The 23,713-nt window shown below is 56.5% G+C and overlaps 1 protein-coding gene across 1 annotated transcript; it reads right to left on the bottom strand.

Moving 5' to 3' along the window:
• Positions 1 to 3,378: 3,378 nt before the first annotated feature.
• PDGFB (platelet derived growth factor subunit B) lies at positions 3,379 to 21,895 on the bottom strand. Its single transcript, XM_060113400.1, has 6 exons — positions 21,833 to 21,895; positions 12,915 to 13,011; positions 10,490 to 10,579; positions 8,746 to 8,951; positions 7,199 to 7,340; positions 3,379 to 3,503 (listed from the first exon to the last, which is right to left on the bottom strand). Exons 1-6 carry the CDS (start codon positions 21,893 to 21,895, stop codon positions 3,379 to 3,381), a joined length of 723 nt encoding a protein of 240 aa, XP_059969383.1.
• Positions 21,896 to 23,713: the final 1,818 nt, after the last annotated feature.

Genomic DNA, 23,713 nt, shown 5'->3' with positions numbered 1-23,713 from the left:
TGGAGGCCTACAGGCTGGACACTGCTGCTGCCTGGTTTGGCACCCGCCTGAGATGGTGTCTGGGAAAGGGAAGGATGCAGGCAGCTCTGCCTGTTTCACCCAGGAAGTTCCTGCAGCCATCCATGGAACAGCACAGCTGTTTGCAGATGCCAAGATGCCACATGCACTGGCCCCCCAGCTGCCCTCTAAATTCCATCCCCTCCTCCTCCCAGCCTGAGCCTTCTCTAGTGCCCTGGAACCCAGAACCCTGGGGGTTTGGGGAATGGGGAGGGTCCACAGACAGGTCGGGGGCAGGAGGGGGTAGGAGTTTTCAGGTAAATCCTTTTGATCGGCACTGCCCACCACCACCACCTCAAGCATAGGGCTATGAATCCCAGGATGTATTTATACCAAATTGCTATAACTGCCCCTGGTAGAGACAGACACATGGTAGGGGGTCAAGGTGAGTGAATGAATGAATGAGTCAGTCAGTCTATCAATCAACCAATCAATCAATCACGGGGAGCCCAAATGTTATTCAGTTTAACCTCAGCCAACTTGTCACCCAGCTGCCACTTACATACTTCCAGTGACAGGGAGCTCACTACTTCCAGGGGCAAAATGGTTTTACTTTTAGATTGTCCGTATGATGAGTCAGATTCTCCACCTCCTAGGTTTCTCCGTCAACACTAGTCTGCCAGCAGGTAAGACCCAGAATACATCTGGCATCTTTTTCATGGAATCAGACCCAAGTCTTCGTGGATGAGGGGAAGCACAGAACCACACAGCTGGACCTTGGAGACCACAGGTCTCCTGGCCATCTTCTTCTGTTTCAGATGGTATTCTGACCAGAGAGGGGCTATGACTTGCCCAGGGCCACACAGCTGGCTAAGGGCTGAGCCAAGATCAGACCCCAGCCCCAAATTTCAGACTAGTTCCTTCTAAACCCCACGGCCCCTCCGGGACCTCCTCCAGCCTTCCCCACGCTGGGTACCCCCTCCCCACAGCCAGTCCCACCCTATGATGCTGAGGATCCGTTTCCCCTGTGGAGACCCTCAGGCTGGAGAAACCCATCTCTTGTCACTGCCAGTGACAAGCACAGGGACGTGGGGTCCAGGTATCAGGAGCTGCAAGCGGGACCAAGCCATACAGAGTGGGCTGTCTGGCTCTCACCGGCTCCCGGACAGAGGCCTCCCTCAGAGCAGCGGGCCGGCGTGTGCGCATGCATGTGTGAATGTGTGTGTGCGCACGCACGCACGCATGAGTTTGCGCCTGTCTCCCAGAGCGAGAGGAACCCGTCGTAAGCTGTCGGCAAATCCTGCCAATGCTTAAAGGGTAATTGTCACATGCAGTGCCAACAGACAGATCTCCGGCGGATTCATTTGGTTTTGTTTTGTGGTTATTTTTTTTTTACAACTTTAAATACGGAATATAAATAAATTTTACATTTAAAAAATAAAAGGAAAGCCCCCAAAAATATAATCACCGACTTTACAAACTGAAGGAAGCAGATTGGGGAGATGGGGGGAGGGGGGAAAGTGCAGTAGAAGGTGGAAAGGGAGGTGGGAGCTCAGACCCCACCCCTAGGGGGCCCTGGGGATCTTTTCCCTTTTCTCCCCCACTCCCAGCCCAATAGCTGGTTTCCTGGGAGGAGCCACCAGAGATGGAACTCAAAAAGATCTAAGAAGAGGGGCGTGTGCAGGGGCGGAGCAAGGGCTACCCCCTACCCTTGGAGACCTTCTCTTGGGTTTTTCACACCTGCCTAAAGGGGAGACTGCTTGAGCTGAGGACTTGGGGAAATGGAGGCCACAGGGACAAGTGTTGCTCCCCAGTCCCCCACCAAGGGCTCAGTCCTGTCTGACCACTCCAAGTCGTGGGCTGGGTCAGAGGCACAGCCAGTCCACACAGAGCCTTTGTGTCAATTAGGAAAAGGATCCCTTTCCTCAAGACACTTTACCTCCATCTGCCAAAAAATTGTCATAATAAATATACAAATTGGCCATGTCTATGGTTGTGTGTGACCTGTGCTCCCTGCATGCAGTGCTCTTGTGCAGTGTACACCCTGTACAACCTTACATGGCAGTCTTGGCTGGGCTGGGATACGACAGGCAGGCCCCCTGCTGCCCTGGGCCCTGGTCTTCTGTCCTACAGAGCAATGACTGGGGTTATCTGTGGCCTCAATAAGGGGTCCAAGAGCCCCTTGGTGGAGCAGACTGAAGGGTCAAGACAGGAGGAGACACAGGGTGGAGGTAGAGAGATGAAACAGAGGAAAAAGTGAACAGGGGGAGTGGAAGGAGGCAGTGCATGCCCAGGTCACCATCTCCATCCACCTCCGGAGCAAAGTTCATCTCTAACCCGTCTGAGAGGGCACTTGGTTGCCTGGTGCTCTGGCCACACCTGCCTTGAGGAGTCCGCATCTTCAAAGAATTCAAACGTATAAAATGAAAAGAAGCCACTTTGAGCAGAGGTAACCAAGGGCAGATGACCGGGCCTGGGCATTGCAGGAGGGGGTTTTCTCCAGTCTATGCTTCCCAACATGGTCTCAGCCACAGGAGTATGAGTACCCTGGCCTGCCTGGGGGTGCTCCCATCAGAGCTGGCTGCAGGTCCAGGGACCAGGCAGGCCATGCTGAGAGGTCCTCAGGCCCACGAGCAGGGTTTCAGGCCAGTCCGTAGCGCTGGGGAAGGAAGCTCCTTTCCCCCACCAGCGACCCCCATCAGTCTATCTTGCACTTTCATCCCATTTTCTCCAGGTCAGGAGAGGAAGACAGCGATGGAGTCCAGGTCCTTCATTTCCTTCTTGAGCTTCTGGGCAAGATGCTGGAGGCCACTGAGGGGAGACCCACTGGTGGAAGGGTGGACGGACACGTGGATGGGTGGGGGAAGCACCATTGGCCGTCCGAATCAGGCATCGAGACAGACGGACGAGGGGAACAATATTATCACTCCAAGGACCCCATGGGGGCAATACAGCAAATACCATATTAAATAACCCTGTAGGCCAAGCAGAGGGACACGGGGATCAGAAACAGCCTAGGGCTCCATCCCACTCTTACAGGCAACCAGGGGCAGGGAGCTGGGGTCAACCAGCTGCCCCTGATTTTCAGCAGGGCTCAGGGCTGGAAGATTTGAGGTTTAGACCTCCCATCCTCTTAGGGCATACTGAGACACAGCTGGGCAGGGGTCCTTAAAGCCGCTCACCCAACCTGTGCCGTGGAAAAACTCCATTGATAACTGGAAGAGGAGATCAAGGCTTAGAGCCTGGATTTTGTATGGGAAAATGCCTCTTCCCCCACCGCTTCCTCAGCCAAAGCCACAGGCCAGGGAGAAGGAACACGGGGTGCTGGGCCTCAGTTTCCCCTCTGGGTCCTCACCTGCCCGCACTCTCCTGCAGATGCCCCTAGGCTCCAAGGGTCTCCTTCAGTGCCTTTTTGTCATGCGTGTGCTTGAACTTCCGGTGCTTCCCCTTGGGGGGCCGGCGGACTCGCACCGTGCGAATGGTCACCCGAGTTTGGGGCGTCCTGGCTGCTTGAGAGAAAGAAAGGTCTGGTTAGCAGGTGGATGAACACTGGCGGGGATTTGGGGGTGTCTATCCCCTTGACTAAGGCCTGCCACAGACCTCCCCATATCCTCTGGGCTGAGAGAGGGGGTGGGAAGGGGAGTCTAGATTTAAACCCAGCCAGAACTCCTGGGTTCAAATCCCAACTCCACCGCTCACCAGCTGTACCTTAGGGACAATTCCTGAACCATTCTGTGCCTCTGCTTCCCCATCTGTGAAATGGGGATAACAAACTGCCCACCTCATGGGACTAGTGGAAGGAATAACTGACAATATGCTGACAAACACAGAGGGGAGCAGATGAACTATGGCCTCAAGTTCTTTGTCATTACCCCACTGATATGCCCCTGATTTCCACGCCCCTTGTACCTGGACTGGACTTGGATCTGTTAACCAATTTAAGAAGGCAGACTGGTGCTGGTCAGTTCCAGGCATGAGCCTTAAGAAGGCCTGGCAGCTCCCACCTTTGCACTTTGGGGAACCCTGTGCTGTCACATAAGAAGTCTGGTTCGCCTGCTGGGGTTGCCACATGTGGGAGCCACATGGGGAGGAGGGGCCCTGGACTACAGGGAGAGGGATAGAGGCCCAGCTCTCCTAGTGCAGCCTCCAGATAACTGACTGCAACTGCAAGAGATGCAACCAGGACCACCCAGCTGAGCACAGCCAACCCACAGACGGAGAGAGCATAGAAAATGACTATTGTCTTAAGCCACTAAGTTTAGAGAAGTGATCAGTAAATAGCAGCTGCTCTTATTCACTTGTTTCTTTTTTCCTTCCTTTGACCCCCTACTGAGGTTTCCACCCACCAACCTCAGCCTCTTCCAGTCATGGGATGGGGGAGCCACTAGGCTTCAGGCATAACCACACCCTTCCACCACTGACCTGGGCCTTTCCCTCCCTTGTACCTGTCGTCTGCCTGGCCCTAGCAATTCCGAGAGGCAGTACAGTGGGGTGGGCCAGACCACCTGGGTCCAAACTGGGCTCTCCCAGGTGTTAGCTGTATGCTTTGGGGAAAGTCACACACACTCTCTGTGCCTCAATTCCCACATCTTTAAAACTGAGAACAGCAGCCCTGGCCCCCTAGGTTTAGGAGATAATACATGGAAATCGCCAGAAACCCTTAGCTAGCATGCACCTGTCAAAGTTCTAAGCTTATTTATCCTCACAGTGGGTACAGGTTTGTACAGTTAACAGATGAGGAAACTGAGACAGAAAGCCTGGGATTTGAATGCAGGGATCTGCCTCTGGAATCCATGTTTTCAACCACTGGGCTGTAAATCACAGTGCCTGCCAGTCTTGGTCAAGATTAGCACTTATGTCTCTCTTCCTCCTGGGCTCCTAGGTAGACATCCTAGTAATGAAAGTTTTCTCTGCCAAGCTCAAGGCCTGCCTCTTCCTGGGAGGCTTCAGAGTTCTCCCCAGCCCACCCAGCTACTTTGGGGCCAACACCTGACTTCCCACCTCACAGACACAGGCTCTCATGAGGCAGTTACCCCACTGCTGCAAGTAGGAAATTTAGGGACTCAGTGGGGTCTCAGGTCCCCCTTGAGGGAGGCTGCCCGAGAGGGCCAGAGACAGGGCCATCAGCAGGATGCTGGGCTGGGAAAAGCCTGAGCAAGTTCAAGGTCATCACTCAGCTCATAAGTGATAGGGCAGAGATTTGAGCCCAGGAGGTCTGACACTATCACACGTGCCACACCACCAGCTGCCACAGGAACTGTCACCCAGGGCCAAAATGCTGAAACTAAAATGGCAAGACCTACATATCAAGTGGTTGAACATGCCTCCTAAGAAACTGGTTCAGAAAATCACATGAAACGAAGGCAGGGAAAAGAACCCCATTCTAAACATAAAGAAGAATATAGGGGCTTCCCTGGTGGCGCAGTGGTTGAAAATCCGCCTGCCGATGCAGGGGACACGGGTTCGTGCCGGGGTCTGGGAAGATCCCACATGCCGCAGAGTGGCTGGGCCTGTGAGCCATGGCCGCTGAGCCTGCGCGTCTGGAGCCTGTGCTCCGCAACAGGAGAGGCCACAACAGTGAGAGGCCCACGTACCGCAAAAAAAAAAAAGAAGAATATAATTTTTCCTGAACAGCAGTCATTCTCCATATTAACTCTACAGATAATTTACAACATGTCAGTTTGAAGCTGTCAAATTCTCAGCCTTCCTAGGTCATCCATGACTCAGCTCAGCTCTTAGAACAGGAGGAAGAGGCTGAGATGGCCCTGTCTTCAGGAGGCTTGTTAGTAAGAAATGACAGTGAGATTGTCCTGTCCCCTAACCAAAGAAAGTTATTGAAAATCCAAACAGTCACTTGCATGATTTTTTTATGCTCATCTAATCCTATTAACTTAATGAGTCTCATTTGATCCTTACTTTTCTCTTCGAGGGAGAAAACGCAGCAAGATACAGTCAAAAGAACCCAAAACTAGATGTTCCAAGACCTGGGTTCCAGGCTCAACTTTGCCGCTATGCTACCTTCATGAAGTCCCTTAACCTCTCTGTGCTCCAGCAGCCCCATTAGTAACACTGAAGGACTGACTTGTAAGATCATCTCTAGCTCTAAAATTTTTTAATCCTTAAAAAAAAAAAGACGAGGCAAGTTAAGAGCCAGTGACAGCTGTCAGGGTGAGGGAAGAGCCAGGAACAGAACTTCAGGATACCTGAATTCTAGTTATGCCCCACCTGGAACTGGCTGTGTGACCTTGGGCAAGACCTCAGCTTATCTGGGTCTCAGGCACCTCCTCCATAAAATGTAGAGGAGGCAACTGGACCATTTTTTTAGTCCCTTTCAACTCTTTAAGTCAAACTTGCCCGTGAAATTGTGAATTTGTGAAATCTAAGGACAGGAACAGAATTCCAGTTCCAACTTATCCGTGTGTTTGAACCCTATCTGTCAGATCCCTGCTACATTGTTGCCCAGCCTTTACTTGCATACCTCCAGGAACACAGAACTCACCACCTCACAAGGCAGACAATTCCATCTTGGACTCCTGACTGATCACCAGCTTTTGCATATATGTAGTTAAAATCTCTCTCTGGTGATTTTCCATCCCACTGGTCCTAATTCCCTCATCAAGGCTACAAGGAATTAGTTTGATTTCTCCTCCCCAGGACAAGTAGTCAAATATCTGGTTACGATATATGCCTTAAGGTGTTCTCTCTCATGGTTCCTCCCACCATTTCATGCACTCACAAAACAAAGTAGGGGGCTACGGTAGCAAGACTGGGATGGGGGCTGCTCTGGATGGGGCGGTCAGCAGACCTCTCGGAGGAGGTGACTTCTGATCTGAGACCCAAGTGAAGAGCAGGACCTAGGCTTGTGAAGAGCCAGGAGGAGTGAATTTCAGCCAGAGTGACATGTACAAAGAAAGGCCCTGAAGCAGAAACTTATTTGGCCACTCAAACAGGCCAACCTGGCTGGGGTGGCATAAGTGAGGGGGACTGGTTGGCAACAAGGCCAGAGGGCCAACCAGGGGCTACATCCTCACATAAGGCCTCCCAGGCAGGGGAGGAATCTGGATTGTTGTCAGGGACATGGAAAGCTTCAGGTGAACTTAACCAGGGGCACGCCAGATCCAATTCCCCCAGCATGCCCCTGGCAGCTGCCATAGAAGAAGGGGGCTGAGCAATTAGAGGCAGACCCTGGATGGGCGGTTACCTCGCTGCTCCTGGGAACTCCCAGGACTTCGGGTCACGGATCGTGCCACCACCGTCTCACACTTGCACGCCAGGTGGTCCTCCAAGGTCACCGTGGCCTTCTTAAAGTTTGGCTTCTTCCGTACTATCTCAATCTTTCTTACCTGGAAGACAGAACCACCAAAGTGCCTCCGTAAGACCACACAGGCAGGGGCCAAGAGAGCTGCCTGCCCGCTCTGCCACCCAGCATCCCCTGCGGTGATCTTTCCTCGAAAGCCTGGATTGCAGCAGGGTAGGCGCTTTGGCCCAAACAATGGCAGGACCTTGCCCTCTGCTCTTCTCGTAGCTTTTCCATCAAAACAAGCCCTCCTGACCTGGTCTCCGGCAGCCCCCCTCAGATCCCCCAGAGAGGGAGAAAGGCATTTCCCGGTTAAGCGTGGGGCCTGTGGTGTCCTCATTCCCTGAGCGCCAGCCAAGGTCAGGGGCTGCAGCAGAGGCGGGGAGATGGTTGTCTGGAAGGAAGTGGGGGGAGGCTTTATCCAGGAGGGAGGCGGGAAGGGGGAGGTCAGCTGTCAGGTGTCCATCCACAGAGCTGGCAGTGTTGGGGACAGGAGATACCATGACAGTGGGCGCCGGGGTAGAAAGTGACATTGGTAATCTTGGGCCCAAGGCCCAGGCCTGGGATGGAAGGCGGGCACGAGGCAAGGCCACGGCTGACCATAGGGGAGGGGAGTGTGATGAGGTAGGCAGGGCACTTGGCAAGAGTAGGTAGGGAGCACCAAGCCGGTCCTGAGCCCTGGAGAGGCGTGCCCACCGCCCAGCAGCAGCTTGGCCCAGCCTGAGCTGGTGTGTGGGCGAGGCTGCCCCCAGAGGTGCAGAAACCTTTCCACATAAATCAGAAGACAGCTGAGACTTCTCTGGCCCTGCCCTGCCCCGTGTGAGACCAGGAGCTCCCCAGGATGGCCTCTACTCTAAAATTTCCCTTGAGTCAGAGTGTACACCCAATCTTTCCAGAAAGGGGACAGGATTCAGCATTCTGACTCTCTGCTAAGGGCTGCCCCAGCTCTTGCTGGGTCTATGGCCTGGGGGGGTCTCTCTACCCTCCTTGCTAGAGACACGACCTGTCAAAGGGAGACGGGCGGGTGTTAAAGATGCTGGGGCACCTAGCTGAGCCTCTCTCTGTGTGGATTGAAGAAAACTGAGAGCCCTGAATAGGGGAGATATTTGAGGGAAGTTGAACAGCTGCCCAGAATGTTCTGAGTGTCCGATATGTTTGTGGACCTGTCTGTTGCAGGGACGTTTGGGGATTTGATCCCTGTAAAGGAGGAGGCAGCATCCTTTACATATGGCCCCATCCCGGGGGCCTGTCTGTGGCTCGTGGTCACCGCAGCCTGGATGGCCTCAGTGGACCCATGGGCGGCCTCTGCACACCTGTCGGGAGGGAGCTTCTCAAGATCGGCCCCTCTGGACGGAGCCCCGGAGCCCGCCAGGAAGGCCTTTGGACGCCCCCCGAAGCCTGGTCAGCGAGGCCCGCGCCCCCTACCCTCAGGCTGGCCGAGGCCTGGGTACCTGAACGGGCCGCAGCTGCACTTGCGTGGGGCGGCACTGCACATTGCGGTTGTTGCAGCAGCCAGAGCAGCGCTGCACCTCCACGCAGGGCGGCCACACCAGGAAGTTGGCGTTGGTGCGGTCTATGAGGCGCCGCGAGATCTCGAACACCTCGGTGCGTGTCTTGCACTCGGCGATCACGGCTGGCTCAGCGACTGTCGGGGAACCTGGAGGGAGCGGGGACCTCCATCAGGGTGGTGGGCCTCTCCAGAAGCCCCACCAACAGGAAAGCTCAGCGCGGAGCCCCTCTGGGACTGCTCGCCCTCAGAAACGCTGGCCTGTCCCATCTCCTTCAACCCCAGCGTGGAGGGTTACCAGCCACGGAACTTGGGCAGGCTGCTGACAGGCTTGAGGCCTCAGTTTCCCCACGTGCAAAATGGGGATGATCAGGGACTTCCCTGGTGGCGCAGCCGTTAAGAATCCACCTGCCAATGCAGGGGACATGGGTTTGAGCCCTGGTCCGGGGAGATCCCACATGCCACAGAGCAACTAAGCCCGTGCGCCACAGCTACTGAGTCCGTGTGCCACAACTACTGAGCCCATGCGCCACAACTACTGAAGCCCAAGCGCCTAGAGCCTGTGCTCTGCCTCAACAGAAGCCACCGTAATGAGAAGTCTGCACACCGCAATGAAGACCCAATGCAGCCAAATACATAAATAAAAATGGGGATGATGAGATCTACACCCCAAAACCACCGTAAGGATCAAGTGAGATCATTCCGAGACCACTGGCGTGGGGTACACATCAGTTTCCTCCCGCCAGCCCTCAACCATTTTATTTGATGATTTCATACATTTATGAGTTTGCCTGGCATGTGGCCCTTACTTGTATATTATCTTGTAGCCACTCTCACATTGCTGTTTACACTGTAATCTATTCTTATGCTTTTGCTTCTTTCAAGCCTCAGTCTCCTCACCTATGAAATGGGAAAATAACAGTTCCTATACTGTACTTGCTGATCAAAGGAGTAAGTGAAACTTGGCCTACAGCAGGCTTACAGTCAATGCTGGGGCGACTGTCATCTGTCATTATTCACATATAGAGGAACTGAGGCTCAGAGAGCTGAATTAGCTGCCCAAATTCACAGAGCAAAGAGTGAAACTCAGGCCACCTGACTCTTATGTGGCGGGCCCCCCAGCCATGGTCTACAGAATTTTGGGGACTGCAGGTGGGCAGAGAGGAAGAGGGGCTTGGAGCGGGCACCCACCTCCCTAAGAAAGCTTCTGTGGGACCCAGTGACCTGCACCCTCCTTTGCTTCACGCCTGCTGTCACAGGCACAGCACTTACGCTGTAGAGGAGACATGCAGCCTGCCAGCGGCACTGGGTTCAAGCAAGAAGAGCCACTTAGGATCCCAGCCCCACCACTTGCTAGCTGTGTGACCTCAGCTGCTTTTTTACCCTCTCTGGGCCTCAGTTTTCAACTCTATAAAATGGGGTTAATAATCTCTACCTCCAAGGTTGAACTAATGAACCAATGAGGTTTTAACGAACTATATTTAGAAAACAGTGTGTGTTGGTTGTGGGGAGGATGATGACTTAGCTCCTCAATAGAGGGTATTTAAGGATGGTTGTGCTCTTTCAGTTTCACTCGGTCCTAAGTGTCAGAACGAAGGAGCAGGCCCTCCGGCCTCAGGCTGGCTGCATCCCCAATTCTTCCCTGGCTCCCACCTTTGAGAGGCCACCGTTCTCACCCTCAGTCTTACCTAGGCTCCTTCTCCCGCGGGATAAGCTATCCAGCTCGCCTCCAGAATGAGACCGGGTCAAATTCAGGTCCAATTCAGCCCCGTCTTCATCTGTAAGAGGAGGTCAGACACACTCTGAAAACTGTTGGCTGGCTCGACCACGGCTCTGGGGGCTCTGATGTGGGTTCCAGGGCAGGCGGGAGGACTGCTTCCCTCCCCATCCCCCCACTGGCACACCACTCCAGAAAACAGTCTCCCCTTCTGGCTCCCTGTGAACCCGAGGGTCCTAGCTCTGAGGAGGGGCCCTTCCAGACAAACCCCAGGGTGGCCATGGGGCTCAGAGGGTCGTGGGGCCCTGACTGCATCGCCAAGGGATCATCAGCCCCACTCCGGGCCCTTCAACCACATATTTGGACAGAACCCATGTCAATGGAGTTAAAAATAACCCATCCCCTTTGCTACTGTAAGAGAACCCTCCTTGGCCTCCAGGGCAGGGTGAGGACCCAGAGCTCTGAAGGCCAGTTTCCAGTGCCCCTCCACCCAGCGTTCCCATAGGAAGTGCTGAATGGAGAAATTCCCAGAATCCCCAGGGGGGACCGGCATGCCCTGGACACAGCCCCTCTGGAGCCCCGGACAATGGCCCACTTGGGCGGGGAAGAGGGAGGGAAGGAGAGGGATGGGGGTGGAGGCTGAAGGCAGAGACAGGAGGTGAAGAGCCAGGCCTGGTGGGGCGGGGGGTGGGTGTTGGGGGAGCCCTTGCCCTGCCCCCCTTTCGGCCCTAGTCTCTCTCCAGCCCCCAGTCTTTCACGGTGTTTGTCCCTCTCCCCCTAACATTTTGCCCCACTTCTGCCCTAAGTTGTCCATTTATTCCTAAAGTCACAAACCACAGCTCCCTTCTCTATCCTGGGTGGCCCTCATCTCAGCATCATTGGCACTCCTTGGACGCATCCCTCTCTCTAGAGATGGCGGCCGGAAGCAGCTGCGGGAAGTGAGGGTTGCAGAAGACGTGGAGTTCCTCACTGAACTGTGGGCAGCCCCTTCCAACTCTTGATGGCTGAAGCGCCAGCAAACAAACTACGGGGGTTGAGGACAAGCCCTGCTTCCTCCATGCAGCACCTCACGCTCCCGCTGTCTCCCCAGCCCACCGGCCCACTGGCCCTGCCCAAGACAAAGCTCCCGCTCATCCGTGCAGGCTCCCAGTGGGTCCTGTTTGGAGGACACTGTGCTATAACTGGTGCCTTTCCGTCTAGCCTACTGCTCCTGCGTCAGTACGTCTGTCTGTCCTTCTCACTCCCTTCCTTTCTCTCTGCCATCTCTGGAATGTCCCTGGTGGGGAGGAGATGGGGAAAAGATGTGCTTTGTGGAAACGTTAAGTTGATTAGGAAAAAATAGCCACACGGTTGCCTTGAAACAGGTCCGCTATTGAAAACCTCATCTCGGAGCTCCTGACTCCCACCCGGGGTACACAGGGGCTGCCCGAGGGTGAGGGCCAAGGGCCTTGGGAAGAAACAGCAGAGAGGCTAAATTTGGAAGTTGCCCCATTGTGTTGACCAGGGCTGGCCAGTCGGGCATGGGGTGGGAGGTGTGGGAGACGTGGGGCGGGGGGCCTGGTGAACAATAGGTGGGCCCAGCTGGGGCCCCCTCCCGCCTGCCTCGCCAGCCCCCAGCACAGGCGGGTTTGAAAGGGCCCGGGAATGCTTTTGAGAGGGAGCCAGGGGCCCAACGGGGAGAGGAAACAAAGGCAGGAAATGCTGTCCCCCGTAGATAGCAGTCTGGGCAAGGATTACAAAGTGACAAAGAGACAAAACCCCAGAGGGAAGGGGAGCTGGGGGTGCAGGGGGGCTGCCGACCAGGGCTCCAGGGAACAGGCCAGAGGTTAGAATAGAATGGAATTTGCTCTGAAGGCAGCGTTTATAAATACATTCCCGACCCAGCCCGCCAGCCCCGCCACGTGTGTGCCACCAAGCACGTGCCCATGCGCTGAGCACACTCTTGGGCAAGGGCAGGGCTGCCCACTAGTGTGGGCCAGGTGTCCCCCGGAGACCTTGGAGACTGGGCCCTCGGCCGGAGGGGCAGGGAGAGGGCCCCTCTGGCACCACCCTCCCCAGCTGAGTCCACACCCGGATGCACATTCGGCAGATGCCCTAGGTACCTTCTCCCTGCCCCCTCCTCTCGGCGCCCCACCCTCTGCACCCCGCCAGAGCCACATGTGGGAGCTTCTCCCGCCACACCCCACGTCCCAGGTAGCAACCCGTCCGCCTACTCAGCACTGCCTGGGACAGGTGTGGCTGAGCCCTGCGGGGCTGCCACAGGCCTCTGGGTCTCTGGATGCCAAGGGAGCGGGGATGCCCTTGCCAGATGCCCTGCCCCCTTGGCAGCGGGGATGCCTGCCCGGCTCCCCGGGACTCAGCGGAGGGCCAGAGCACAGGACGAGGGTTCAATTCACCTCCGGAGTCTCCGTGCAGCAGGCGTTGGAGGTCATCGAAGGAACGAATGGAGTGGTCACTCAGCATCTCGTAGAGCTCCTCGGGAATGGGGTCCCCCTGCCAGGCAGACACAGGGGGGCCAAGTGAGCTGGGAGCAAGGGCTTCCCAGCCATGGCCCTCTTCCCCCCAACACACACACTCCCTCCTATGGCAAGTTCCCATAGGGCTCCTTGGCCACGGACAAATGGACAGCCAGGCCGGGGGGGCAGGCAGGGGTCGGGGGGAGATTCCAGGCCTGACAACCAGTAGCACAAAGGCCCGGGACCAGATGCTGCGGAAGCCTCTAAGATGCAGCTCAGATCTGCACCACTCCCCGCCAAACAGAACCTCAGCTTGCTTTAAGTTAGATTTGATCGTATGTATCTGTCTCCCCATCACACTACAGGTTCTGGAGGCTCCAACAATCTGATTTCTCTCTGCTTCCCCTCCATGCCTGACAGCTAAAGGCAGCCAGCATTTGCCATGGGAGATCGAATTATCCCCATTTGACAGAGGTAAAAACAGAGGCTCAAATAGGCGACATCCTTTGTCGGAGTCCTACAGCCGATAATCAGCAGAACCTGCATTCAAATCCAAGTCTTTCTGATGGCAGAGCCTGTACCCCCAGCCTCCTGGGTACACAAGGTGTTTAACAGATGCTTGAAGAGTTGGATGGTCTCAGGAGGCCACATGTACTAGCATTATCTATTTAGTCTCTCACTCAAAAGAGGAGGGAAGGGAATCCTCAGATACAGCGGGGAAACCTGAAAGCTCACCAGTGCCCCATGCCCAACCAAACCCTATTTTTAGAGCCCCTCTGGCCTGTTGCCAAAAACACTTGAAACTTAATAAGCACTTTAACAGGCCCCATTTGGAGCCAGGCTTCCTCCAGGGAAATCACAGGTCCTACAATAACATGAGAGCAGCCCTCATAGGAATGTCACGGCCCCGTCCCCCATGGTCCAGGGAGACCTGAGGGGCTGATGCCAAAGGTCTTGAAAAAGAGGTGAGGGCCTCTTTCTTGTGCCTCGGGGCAAAGAAAATGCGCAAGATCTGCTGCGTGTCCGGAACTCACACCTGTGCAGACACATGCACGTGCGCACGTAAACACACAGGAGGGCTCTGCCTTGTGGGAGGAGCCCCTGGGGAGGGTTTCAGCAGACCTGACTTACTACTGCCTGACCTTGGGTTACACAAGTCTGTGCCTCAGTTTCCCTGGATTAAGAAGGGAGGCGCCCCTGCTCAAGCTGGTGCACTGAACACTCCAAAGCCTGGAGTGCTGAGAGGCTTCCCACAGGCTGCCTCAAGGAAGGAACGCCGCCCTCTCCCTGCCTCGTGGCCAGTCCCCGGGGTGCTCCCCGAAAGGTCTGTTAGGAGCCTGGTGACTGATCACGTTCTAGCCTCCCCCAAAGCTCCGCCTCCTCATCACTTATCAACCCCTCCTCCAGGGGTCCCACCACACGCGGGCCTGGCCACTGGAGTCAGCCCTGGAGCCAGAAGGCCAGGGTGGAGTGTGGCCATGTCCGCTCTTAAAGCAAATTCCTTGAGAGCTCTGAGCTGAGTTTCTTCATTGGCACGTGGAGCTTATAACCCTGCCTGGTGCCTAGGGCGGTCGGGAGGTATGAGGGAGAGAAGGGTGGGGGTCTAGCAGTAAGCTTGGCTTGGAGCTGGGGTCCACGACGGCACAGCCGGGAAACCAGGGGATGCGTGTGTGAGATGGGGGGGACGTCAACTCAACTGCCCCTCACTTTCCTCTCCCACCTCCACGTGGCCTGCCTCCTCCAACCCAGAGAGACCACGCCTTTGGTGGTCTCCAAATGTGGACACAGGACCCAACCCGCGGAACGGAAAGCAGCTGGCTGGTCTCCAGTGAAGCCCAAGGCAGGCCACTGCCCCTGAGGGTTTTGTCTGCCCCAGATCTGGTAGTCCAAAGAGCAGGATTTCACCTCTACCACTACTAACCTCCCCGTGAACTCAGGTTGGCCACCGCCCCTCTCTGATCCTGGCTCTCAGTTGCAAATTGAAGGGGTTGAAAACATTTGATTCAATTCTAATTCTGCCTGGGGGTCTTGGGAGAAGCAGCAGAGGAAAGCCCAGGGTGGGGTCCCCAGCCAGGTCTCCCAGGCTGCTTGTGGAGTAATGATTCAATTAACCCCCCAGGAGAGGGGCCCAACGGCCCAGGACCAAATGGCACATAGCACTCGTGCCAAGACCTCCTTGCCCCCTGGAGAGCTGGCTGCCGATGCTGCTTCGGGCCAAAGCAGAGTAGGCAGACTCCCAAACAGGCCTACCTAGCAGATGCCCAGACCCAGCCTATGATGCAAAGGAGATGCTGTCTCATGGAAACAAACCCACAACCTCCCAGGCTGAGTGGGGAAGAGCCCAGGATACAGACAGGAGAGGTGGGAGGAGCACACAGTATGTGCTCGATAAACACTGGTAAAATGCATGAAGGACTCTCCCCTTGTCTCTGGAGTTGTCTCCTGTATGATTCTCCCCCTCCTCCACCAGGAGGACCACCCCCGAGCACACTGCCTCCTAAAGAGTCCACTTTCTTCTAAGCAGAGATGCCATTCCTGCACGTGCTTTCAGTAATTTGGCCACTGGATGCCCGAACACCCTGAGAGCCCCTGGATTTGACACTAATACCACAGCTAACTTCTGTGAAGTGCTAACTACAGGCCAGACACTGAGTCAAATGCTGTACCAACTACCAACCCCGAGAGGCTGGCGCTTTTTGTATTCCCATCTTCCAGATGAGAAAGCTGAGGCTTAGAAAAATTCAGTAAACAGCTACAGGTCTACACGACTCGTAAGTGGCAGAGTGGGCCCCTCTCTCCCAGTGCCATGGAGCTGCCTGGGCATTAACCTCAGTTCCTGTCAGATCCCCACCCTGCAGGGGTCATGAGCAGCAGTTCTCAATCAGGGGCGGGTGGGCCCCCGGGGGACACTGGTCATGCCTGGAGGCATTTTTGGTGGTTATAAATAGAGGAATGCTACTGGCATCTAGTAGGTGGAGGCGAGTGAGGCTGCTAAACATCCTTCTATGCACAGGACAGCCTCCACAATAAAGAATTCCCTGGTCCCAAACATCCACGGTGAAGAGATGGAAAAGCTCTGTAGTAGACAAAGCAAGGGCTTCAGCTGCCAGGGAAACCTGGGTTCTTGGAGTCAGGCTTTTGACAACCTAAAGCCTCAGCTTCTTTTTTTTTTAAGTCAAACTTTTTATTGAAGTGTAACATACACACATTAAAGTACAGAGGTCATAAGTATACAGCTTAATTAATTTTCACAAAGTAAACACATATCTTGAGAAATAAACAGACCATCCCAGCACCTGAGATGCTCTCCTTGCATCTCCTCTTTGTCACAACTCCTTTTAAGGGTGGCCACCATCCCATTTTCTATTACTGTTAGGTTTGTCTGATTCTGAACTATGTTTTCTTTGGTAATGGGCTTCTTTGTTCAACATTATATTTGTGAGACTTATCCAGGTTGCTGTATTTAGTAGTGGTTCATTCATTTACATTCTATTAAATAAGTATTCCACAATTTATTTATATGTTTTACTTGATATATTTTTGGGTTGTCTCCATTTTGAGGCTATTATAAATAGGGCTGTTATTAAAATTCTTATATTTCTCTTTGGGTGCATTTTAGTATAATTAAAATTAAATAATGGGCGATGGTTGCATAACTCTATGAATTCTGAATTGCCAATTTCTGCAAAGAAGCCAGTTGGGATTTTGATAGAAATTGAGTGGAATGTGTAGATCAATTTGAAGATTAATGCCGTCCTAACAGTATTTACTATCCTAACCCATGAACATGGATGTCATTCTTTTTATTTAGATATTTTAAAATTTCTTTCAACAATGCTTTGTACTTTTCAGTGTATAAATCTTACACTCCTTTTGTTAATTTTATTCCTAAGTATATTATTCTTATTGATGCTATTATAAATGGAATTGCTTTCTTTTTTTTTTTTTTAACATCTTTATTGGAGTATAATAGCACAGGGAGATCAGCTCCGTGCTTTGTGACCACCTAGAGGGGTGGGATAGGGAGGGTGGGAGGGAGACGCAAGAGAGAGGGGATATGGTGATATATGTATACATATGGCTGATTCACTTTGTTATACAGCAGAAACTAACACAACCTCCGCTTCTTTATCTTTTAAATAGGGCTAATAATACCTCAGCGGCGTTATTGGGAGGCGGAATTGCACCTAGCAGAGCAGCCAGCAAATGATGGGTAGTTAATGAGCCCTGCTGTGATCCCCGTGCATTCCTTCAGCGTGGCTCCTTGAGGGCAGCAGCGAGCAGCACGCATGCGCGGGGCCTGCAGTGCAGGACATTTTTGAGGATGATAGTGGGTAGGTGGAGAGTATGTGGCTTTGCATTATCCCTGTGCCGGGCCACAGGAAATGACACCTGAGCCCCACACTGGCACTTGCCTGGGGCCGTGTGGGCTGGTGGGTGGGTCCCTTCCGGGGCTGGGGGTGGCTGAGAGGTGGGCAAATTCAGCCTGTGGTCAGCTCCAGGATGCAATGCCCTGGGAGAGACTCACATGGGCACCTGCTGGGGTCAGAGGCTACTCGAGGTGTGGGAGGGTGAGCAGCCCGGAGCCCGGGTTTCCGGGGCACAGGTTCTAGAAGCCTCCTTAGGGTGGGCAGCTCCCCCTCGGAGATAGGAAAGGAGGCCTGGCACCCTGATGAAGCTGCCCCAGATCTCAGGCCTGGGGTTCCTGGCAGGGCGAGGGCGTGGCAAGAAGGCAGCTGGGGCACAGCCAGCTGTGGGAGCCAAGGCAAACAGCCTCCTCCCCACCTCACCCCTAACGCCAGCTGCGCAAGGTAGGAAGGGCACAAGCTAGCTGAGGCCAGGTGAATTACCTGCTCCCAGCCAGGCTGGCAGATTAAAGGGGCTTGGACCCCACCCTCTGCCTGGGCCCCAGCTGTACACACAGATATACACTCCCCAGCCTGCCTGACGTTCAGCTGAGGGAGACAACACGGGCTTGGCCCAAGCAAGCAGGGGCGTTGTCAGTGGCTGGCAGAGGGAAAAGGCCTCGGAGCGCCCGCCTGCCTGGGAGTCTCAGGCCGGATTTAGAGTCAATGCCAAAGCCAAGCCCTTTGAAGAAGCCTTCTCTGGGCAGACCACAGAAGCCATTTAGAACCAGCCTTTCCCACCTAGCATTTCCCTGCCTTATTGCTCCTGGGACCCTCCACTATTACTGTTAGCCCAGCCCCCCACTGGGCTCCCGCGTCTCCCTCCAGCAGAAAAACTGTTAGACCAGGAAGAGAGAGGCCAGGGCAGCAATTACAATCCTGGCAGCGCATCGCAGTCACTGACCCCAGCCACCCCTGGTCCCAACTCCCAGCCCCGAGTGGGGCCCAGGAATCTGCATTTTCAGAAGGCCATGTAATTCTGCTGCTCTTGGGGACTCTGAGCTGATCCAACCTTCTCATTTTTTTTTTTTGTAGGTGGTAGAAACTGAGGCCCAGCTCAAGATACCCAGAACCTCTGCAATCTAATTTTCCTTCTGTCTCTTTCTCTCTATCCAGTCTAATCTTGGCAGTCCAAGTACCAAGACACGGAAAAGAAAGAAGCGCTTGTCTCTCAAGATGGGGGTGGGGGGAGGGAGCGATGCAGGGGGACTCAAATGAAGATGCCTACTGGAGGGCAGCATGGCTACTTGGGGCTGCCCTGCGGGAGGACTGAATGAGGCCGCGTTTATAAAGCACTTAGCAAGCCCTAGATACATGTCTGGTCCTTCCCTCCCCGCCCCCGCAAGGATTCACTGTCCTTTCCACAAATATTTACAGATTATCCACCATGGGCCAGGCACCGTTCTAAGCAGGGGAGACAGTGGTGACCAGGACAAAAGCTCTCTAGTGGGGTTTATACTCTGGTGAGGAAAAACATATAATAAACAACTAAATAAATCAGAAAATGAAAATAGTTGTGCTAGAAGGGCATTTCAGTGGGCGGGGGGGTGGTGGTGGTGAGGAAAGACTCTGAAAGGGACTTATGAGGCCCATGGCAAGCACTGCTTTACACTCCTGCTGAATCAATCTCTCTCTTGCTCACATACACACACACTGTTCCTAGGTCTTGCACCAGAGCCTCCAAATTCTGTTTGATCCTAACCTGTAGCAAGTCAGTCTCCCACTACCTAAGGCCATTAGCAAACCAGAAAGAAGCTGCGTGATTGAAGGTCTGCGGGTCCCTTCACTCCTTCTCAGCAGAACGATGCAGAGGCCAGAGACATCACATGACAAGGAGAGTCACCCTCCCGGAAGCCAGCTCAGCTGATGGAGATGGGACCTTATGGGACTCAGCCGACCCTCAGCCAGGCCCCACCTCAGAGCTCCCCATCCCTCCTTCCCAGCTGCTGAGGCCTCCACCTGAGGCTCAGTACAAGCGTGCCAAGGACATGGCCAACCCCAAGGCGACCTCCACCAGCAAGCCCTCCTGGACTGGCTCCCATGTCAACAGGTTTTCCCTTTAGGTCTCCTCCCTTAGAGACTCCTGAGGCTTACTCAGGCTCTGCAGGAAATTGCTTCGTAAACTGCAAAGCACTACACAACTGTGGGTTCCTAAGGCCATGTTCAAGGATGCTGTGGTTTAAGTGAGGAGAAAGGCACCAGCTTCCGTGCCATAGCCTCCCCACCAAACACACATACCCCTGGAGCTCTGGAAAAGGAGGAGGAGGTGCTGGATGAAGCTGGAAATGGAAAGGGCAGGCCTGGGAAGGCCTTCTCCAGCTGTCACCCAGCCTCTCCAGAGCGGGCTGGGATCCCCAAAGAGGATAGAACAGTCAGGGGTGGGAAACCCCCTCAGCCATTCAGGGTCATCCAGTCTTGGAGGTTCAAAGAAGGGCTTATTTGAAGGGAGAAACACTCTGGACATCACAGCGCCCCCCATTTTCGGCCACATGAGCATGGTTTTAAAAAGCAATCACAGAAGAATAATGCTTGAGGGGCTTCGAGCTGACCTGACCAGACAAAAACCAGTGGGTGCCGTGGAGCCGGGACCTGACGGGAGGGTCCCTGTTTCCATTCCTTCATAGTACCCAGGAAAGAAACGGGGTCGCTGCAGAGATAACTAGCTTCCAAGGCCCACGGTGGGCTCACCTGTTGCGCGGGGGTGGGCACCTGGTGCATGGGGGTATAGGGGCCGTGCGTGCCTATGTGCGTGCGTAGGTGTGCGCGCACGTGTGCTCAGGCTGCGTGTTCGGGGGCCGTGCGTACGTGTGTATGCGGTGCGCGCGCGTGTGCCCCGCGTGTGCACGGGCGTGGCGGCGGCGGGCGCGCGACCCGGCCGCGGTAGTGCGTGCCCGTCGCTCTGCGCACCCGCCCGCCCGCCGGAGCGCAGCATCGCCTCCGGCCAAGAGTGTGCATGCGTGGGGTGAGTGAGCGAGTCGGGGGGCCGGGCGGGGTGGGCTGCGCAGAGCAGCGGCGGAGGCGCCGCCGTTCCCAGGACGCCCTGGCACCGGGCCCAGCCCCCAGACCCCGCGGCGAGGCAAAAACGGCAGCTGGGGCCGGCCGGCGCCCCCCTTCGCAACAGCTGGACGCGGCCCGGGGGGCTGCGGGAGCGGAGAGGAGGGGGCGTCGGGAGGGGCCTGTAGGCTGCCGGGCTGAGCCCCGCGTCCTCGCTCCCGGGTGCTGGCCGCAGGGGGTGGCCGCGGAAGGGCGGGGCCCCAGGGCGGGCTGCCGGCGGCCCTCGAGGAGCCCCGAGAACAAAAGGAGACGGCGACGGCTCCTCCGTGGTCAAAACAACCTGCGCTGGCGGCGGCCCAAGGCCCGGCCGCGGCCTCGGAGCTCTTCACCTTAACCCCTTCGCCGCCGCCTCCTCCTTCCTAAGCCTCGTTAGAGGCCGAGAGGGGCCGGCCCTCCCCGGGAGCAGGCGAAGTGCGGGCTCCCGGCCGCGGCCGAGCAGAGGCGGGACGGGACCCAGGCACGCCGCGCTCCCCGCTGCCCTCTTCTCCCCGGCACCTCGCGCCTCCTCCCTGCCCCGCCCCCTTTCCCACCTGGATTCCGGGTAGACTTGCCAACTCACTGCTACGTGAGGCTGGGAGGGGTGAGGGGGACTCAATACAATCTGATAGCTCCCGCAGACGTTTTTACACCCCAGCTCTGCTAGGCTTTTACAGGCGGCGCGCTCCGCACCCTGCGAGCGGGGGAGAGAGGTGCGTTCTCTCGCAGGGTGCGGGCGCAGGTATGGCGCGACCTTAGGCACACCCCGCCCCGGGGGCTGGATTCCCTAAGACCCCCACTCTTCCCCTAATCCCAAGTGCCCAAAACCTCTCTCGGCACCCACTGCGCCCAAGACACAGGCTGCTCCTGCACCGCACTCTGGGACCGGGCAAGACCTGCACGGGTCCCGAGGGCACCCAGCCCGACCGGGAGCTGGAGCCAGGGTGGGACGGAAACCCCAGCCGAAGACTGGCGTGGCTGCCACCACCGGTGCGCGAGCTCGCACCTCCCGTGCAAGCCGGGTCCGGGACAGGACCTAAGCTGTAGCCGAAGTGGGCTCGGGAGGACGCGCTGCCTGCTGCCTCGGCACCACCCCAGCCCTCTCCCTTGGGCTAGGAGGGGGCTTATTCTCGGGTTCCTGAGGGGTGGGAGACAGGACCACACACACCTTCCCCTGACGCCTAAAAGCTCGGAGATCTGAGATCGCCCCTGGGAAAGAAAGGCACCGCTGCCCCCTCCTCTTAGAGCCTGGCACCTCCCGGACCTCGCGTCCCAGCCCTCGGAGGTCACCTAGCGCCCGGCGCCAGACCCAGGGGCTGCATGGGTCCAAAGTTCACTGCAGCGAAAGGAGGGGGCGATCAGGGGGTAGGGGTCGGGGGTAATGAATGAAGCGAAGCAGCCCCAGCCGCCGTCGCAACTCACCTCGGCGCTGACCAGACGCAGGTAGCAGCAGAGAGACAGGAAGAGCGCCCAGCAGCGATTCATGCCGACTCCGGGCCCGGCCCCGCGGGGCCCCGGACGCGTGGACCGAGCGCGCCGCCCCCGCGGCCAGGGTGGGGGGCGGGGGCTGGGGAGGGAGGTGGGCTCTGCTCGGGTCTGCGGCGATCAGGCGCTCAGGCCGCTGCAGCCGCCGCCGCGGCTCACCCGCATGGCCCCCGGGCGCCGCCGCCCCCAGCCCGGGCTCCGTCGTTGGGGGGTTGGGGAGGACCTGGGCGCCGGACCAGGGTCCGAGGCCGCTACCTGGGCGGATCCCGAGCCCGAGCGAGCATCCACGGCCGGGGGGCTGCGTCGCGAACCAGCCGAGGCGTCTAGCCGTGTGGGGGCGCCCAGGGGACTCCAACCTCGAAGAGGAAAAAGAACACGGCAGTCGATGGTTCGTCTTCGCTCGCCGGCTAAAGGCGTTTTCCTCTGCCCGCCGGCTTAGGTTTTTTGCAACATTTTCTGGAAAGGCCTCCGAAGTCGGAAAGCGCAGAGCTGGGCACCTCAAAGCCAAAGTCTCCCCCAAAAAACTTTTTCCAAAGTTGGCTTTGCAGCGGCGGCTCGAGTACCCGGGCAGGGAGAGGTGCAAACTCCCGCCCGGGCCGGGTGGGGGGGCCGGAGCGTGTGCGCCCTGGCGCGGGGCCCGGGCGGCGGGCACGGCTGCTCCGCGCGCGCGTCGTGCCCGCTGCGCGCTGGACCGGGCCCGGCAGACAGGTGGACGCGGCGCGATTCGGTCGGTCCGTCTGCCCGCCCGCTCGCCGCTCTGGGCGTCCTCTGCGGGCTGCGAGTTGCGGCTGCTCCGGCTTTCTCTTTGCAACGAGGCTGGAGGGTGGGCTTTTTTTCCCCCTTTTTGCGCGTGTGTGTCTGTGTGTGCGCGCAAAATATCCCTATCTCGGGAATGAAAGATGGGCGCTGGCGGCCAGAGGGGAGCCCTCAGGGAGGCAGCGGGGGAGGCTGCGGGCGCACGGGGAGGCAGGCGGGCTGCTCCCAGCGGCAGGAGGAGAAGTTGCCACCCTTTCAGCTGTTCCGGCCTTTATAAAGGAGAAGGGAGAGTGCGAGAGGTGGGTGGAGACAGCCTTTCCTCTTCTGGCCGAGAGTCAGTACCGGGAGGGGGGAAGGGGGGCGGGAGCTCCTGGAGGGCCTGAGGCGAGGATGGGGTGCCTAGGGGTTTCCAAAAGCCCAGCAGCCCCTCCGCCCAGAAATCTGGTCCCTGGGAAGGTAGAACTAGGAGCAACCAAACGCTGGGCCTCTCAGCACAGTGTCTGTGGCCTGGTTTCTAGCCCACGTGGTTGGGGGCAGGGGTGTCTCCAAGGCTGCTGGCTTGCAGAAGTGCAAGCCCGCACCTCCAGGACCAGACATTTGTACCATAGCACAGGCATGGTGGTGAAGGGCTCAGGCTCTGCAGATCCTGCCCTGGTGCTGAGTAGCTGGGTCACCTTGGGCAAGTCACTTCCTTTCTGTGCTCCTCCATCTTACCTCAAAGTGGGATAGGGTTATCGTGAGGACTTAATGGCAGAAAGGGCAAAAAGCATCCAGCCCCCAAAAAGCCACAAGGTGATCACACAAAGCCTGCAGCCAGTACCATTCAGCTGAAAGCTGGGTGCACGTCTCCTCCTCCTAGCTGGTTGCCTGGCACACAACAGGCGTTGCTGGCATTGGTTGAATTTGAATTTGTTGAACTGCAGAGTCACACAAACCTCCACAACCCTGCAGCATCCTTGCAGGGCCGCCATCATGATCCTCCAGTCACCCTGATGTTTACTACCTCTCTCAGCCCACGGGTTGGAGACCCAGGGCCCCCCACCCAAGCCAGCATTCACACAG

Source organism: Mesoplodon densirostris, chromosome 11, assembly GCF_025265405.1.
Source record: "Mesoplodon densirostris isolate mMesDen1 chromosome 11, mMesDen1 primary haplotype, whole genome shotgun sequence".
Classification (NCBI taxonomy): domain Eukaryota; kingdom Metazoa; phylum Chordata; class Mammalia; order Artiodactyla; family Ziphiidae; genus Mesoplodon; species Mesoplodon densirostris.
This window is presented reverse-complemented; position numbering and strand designations above follow the sequence as displayed.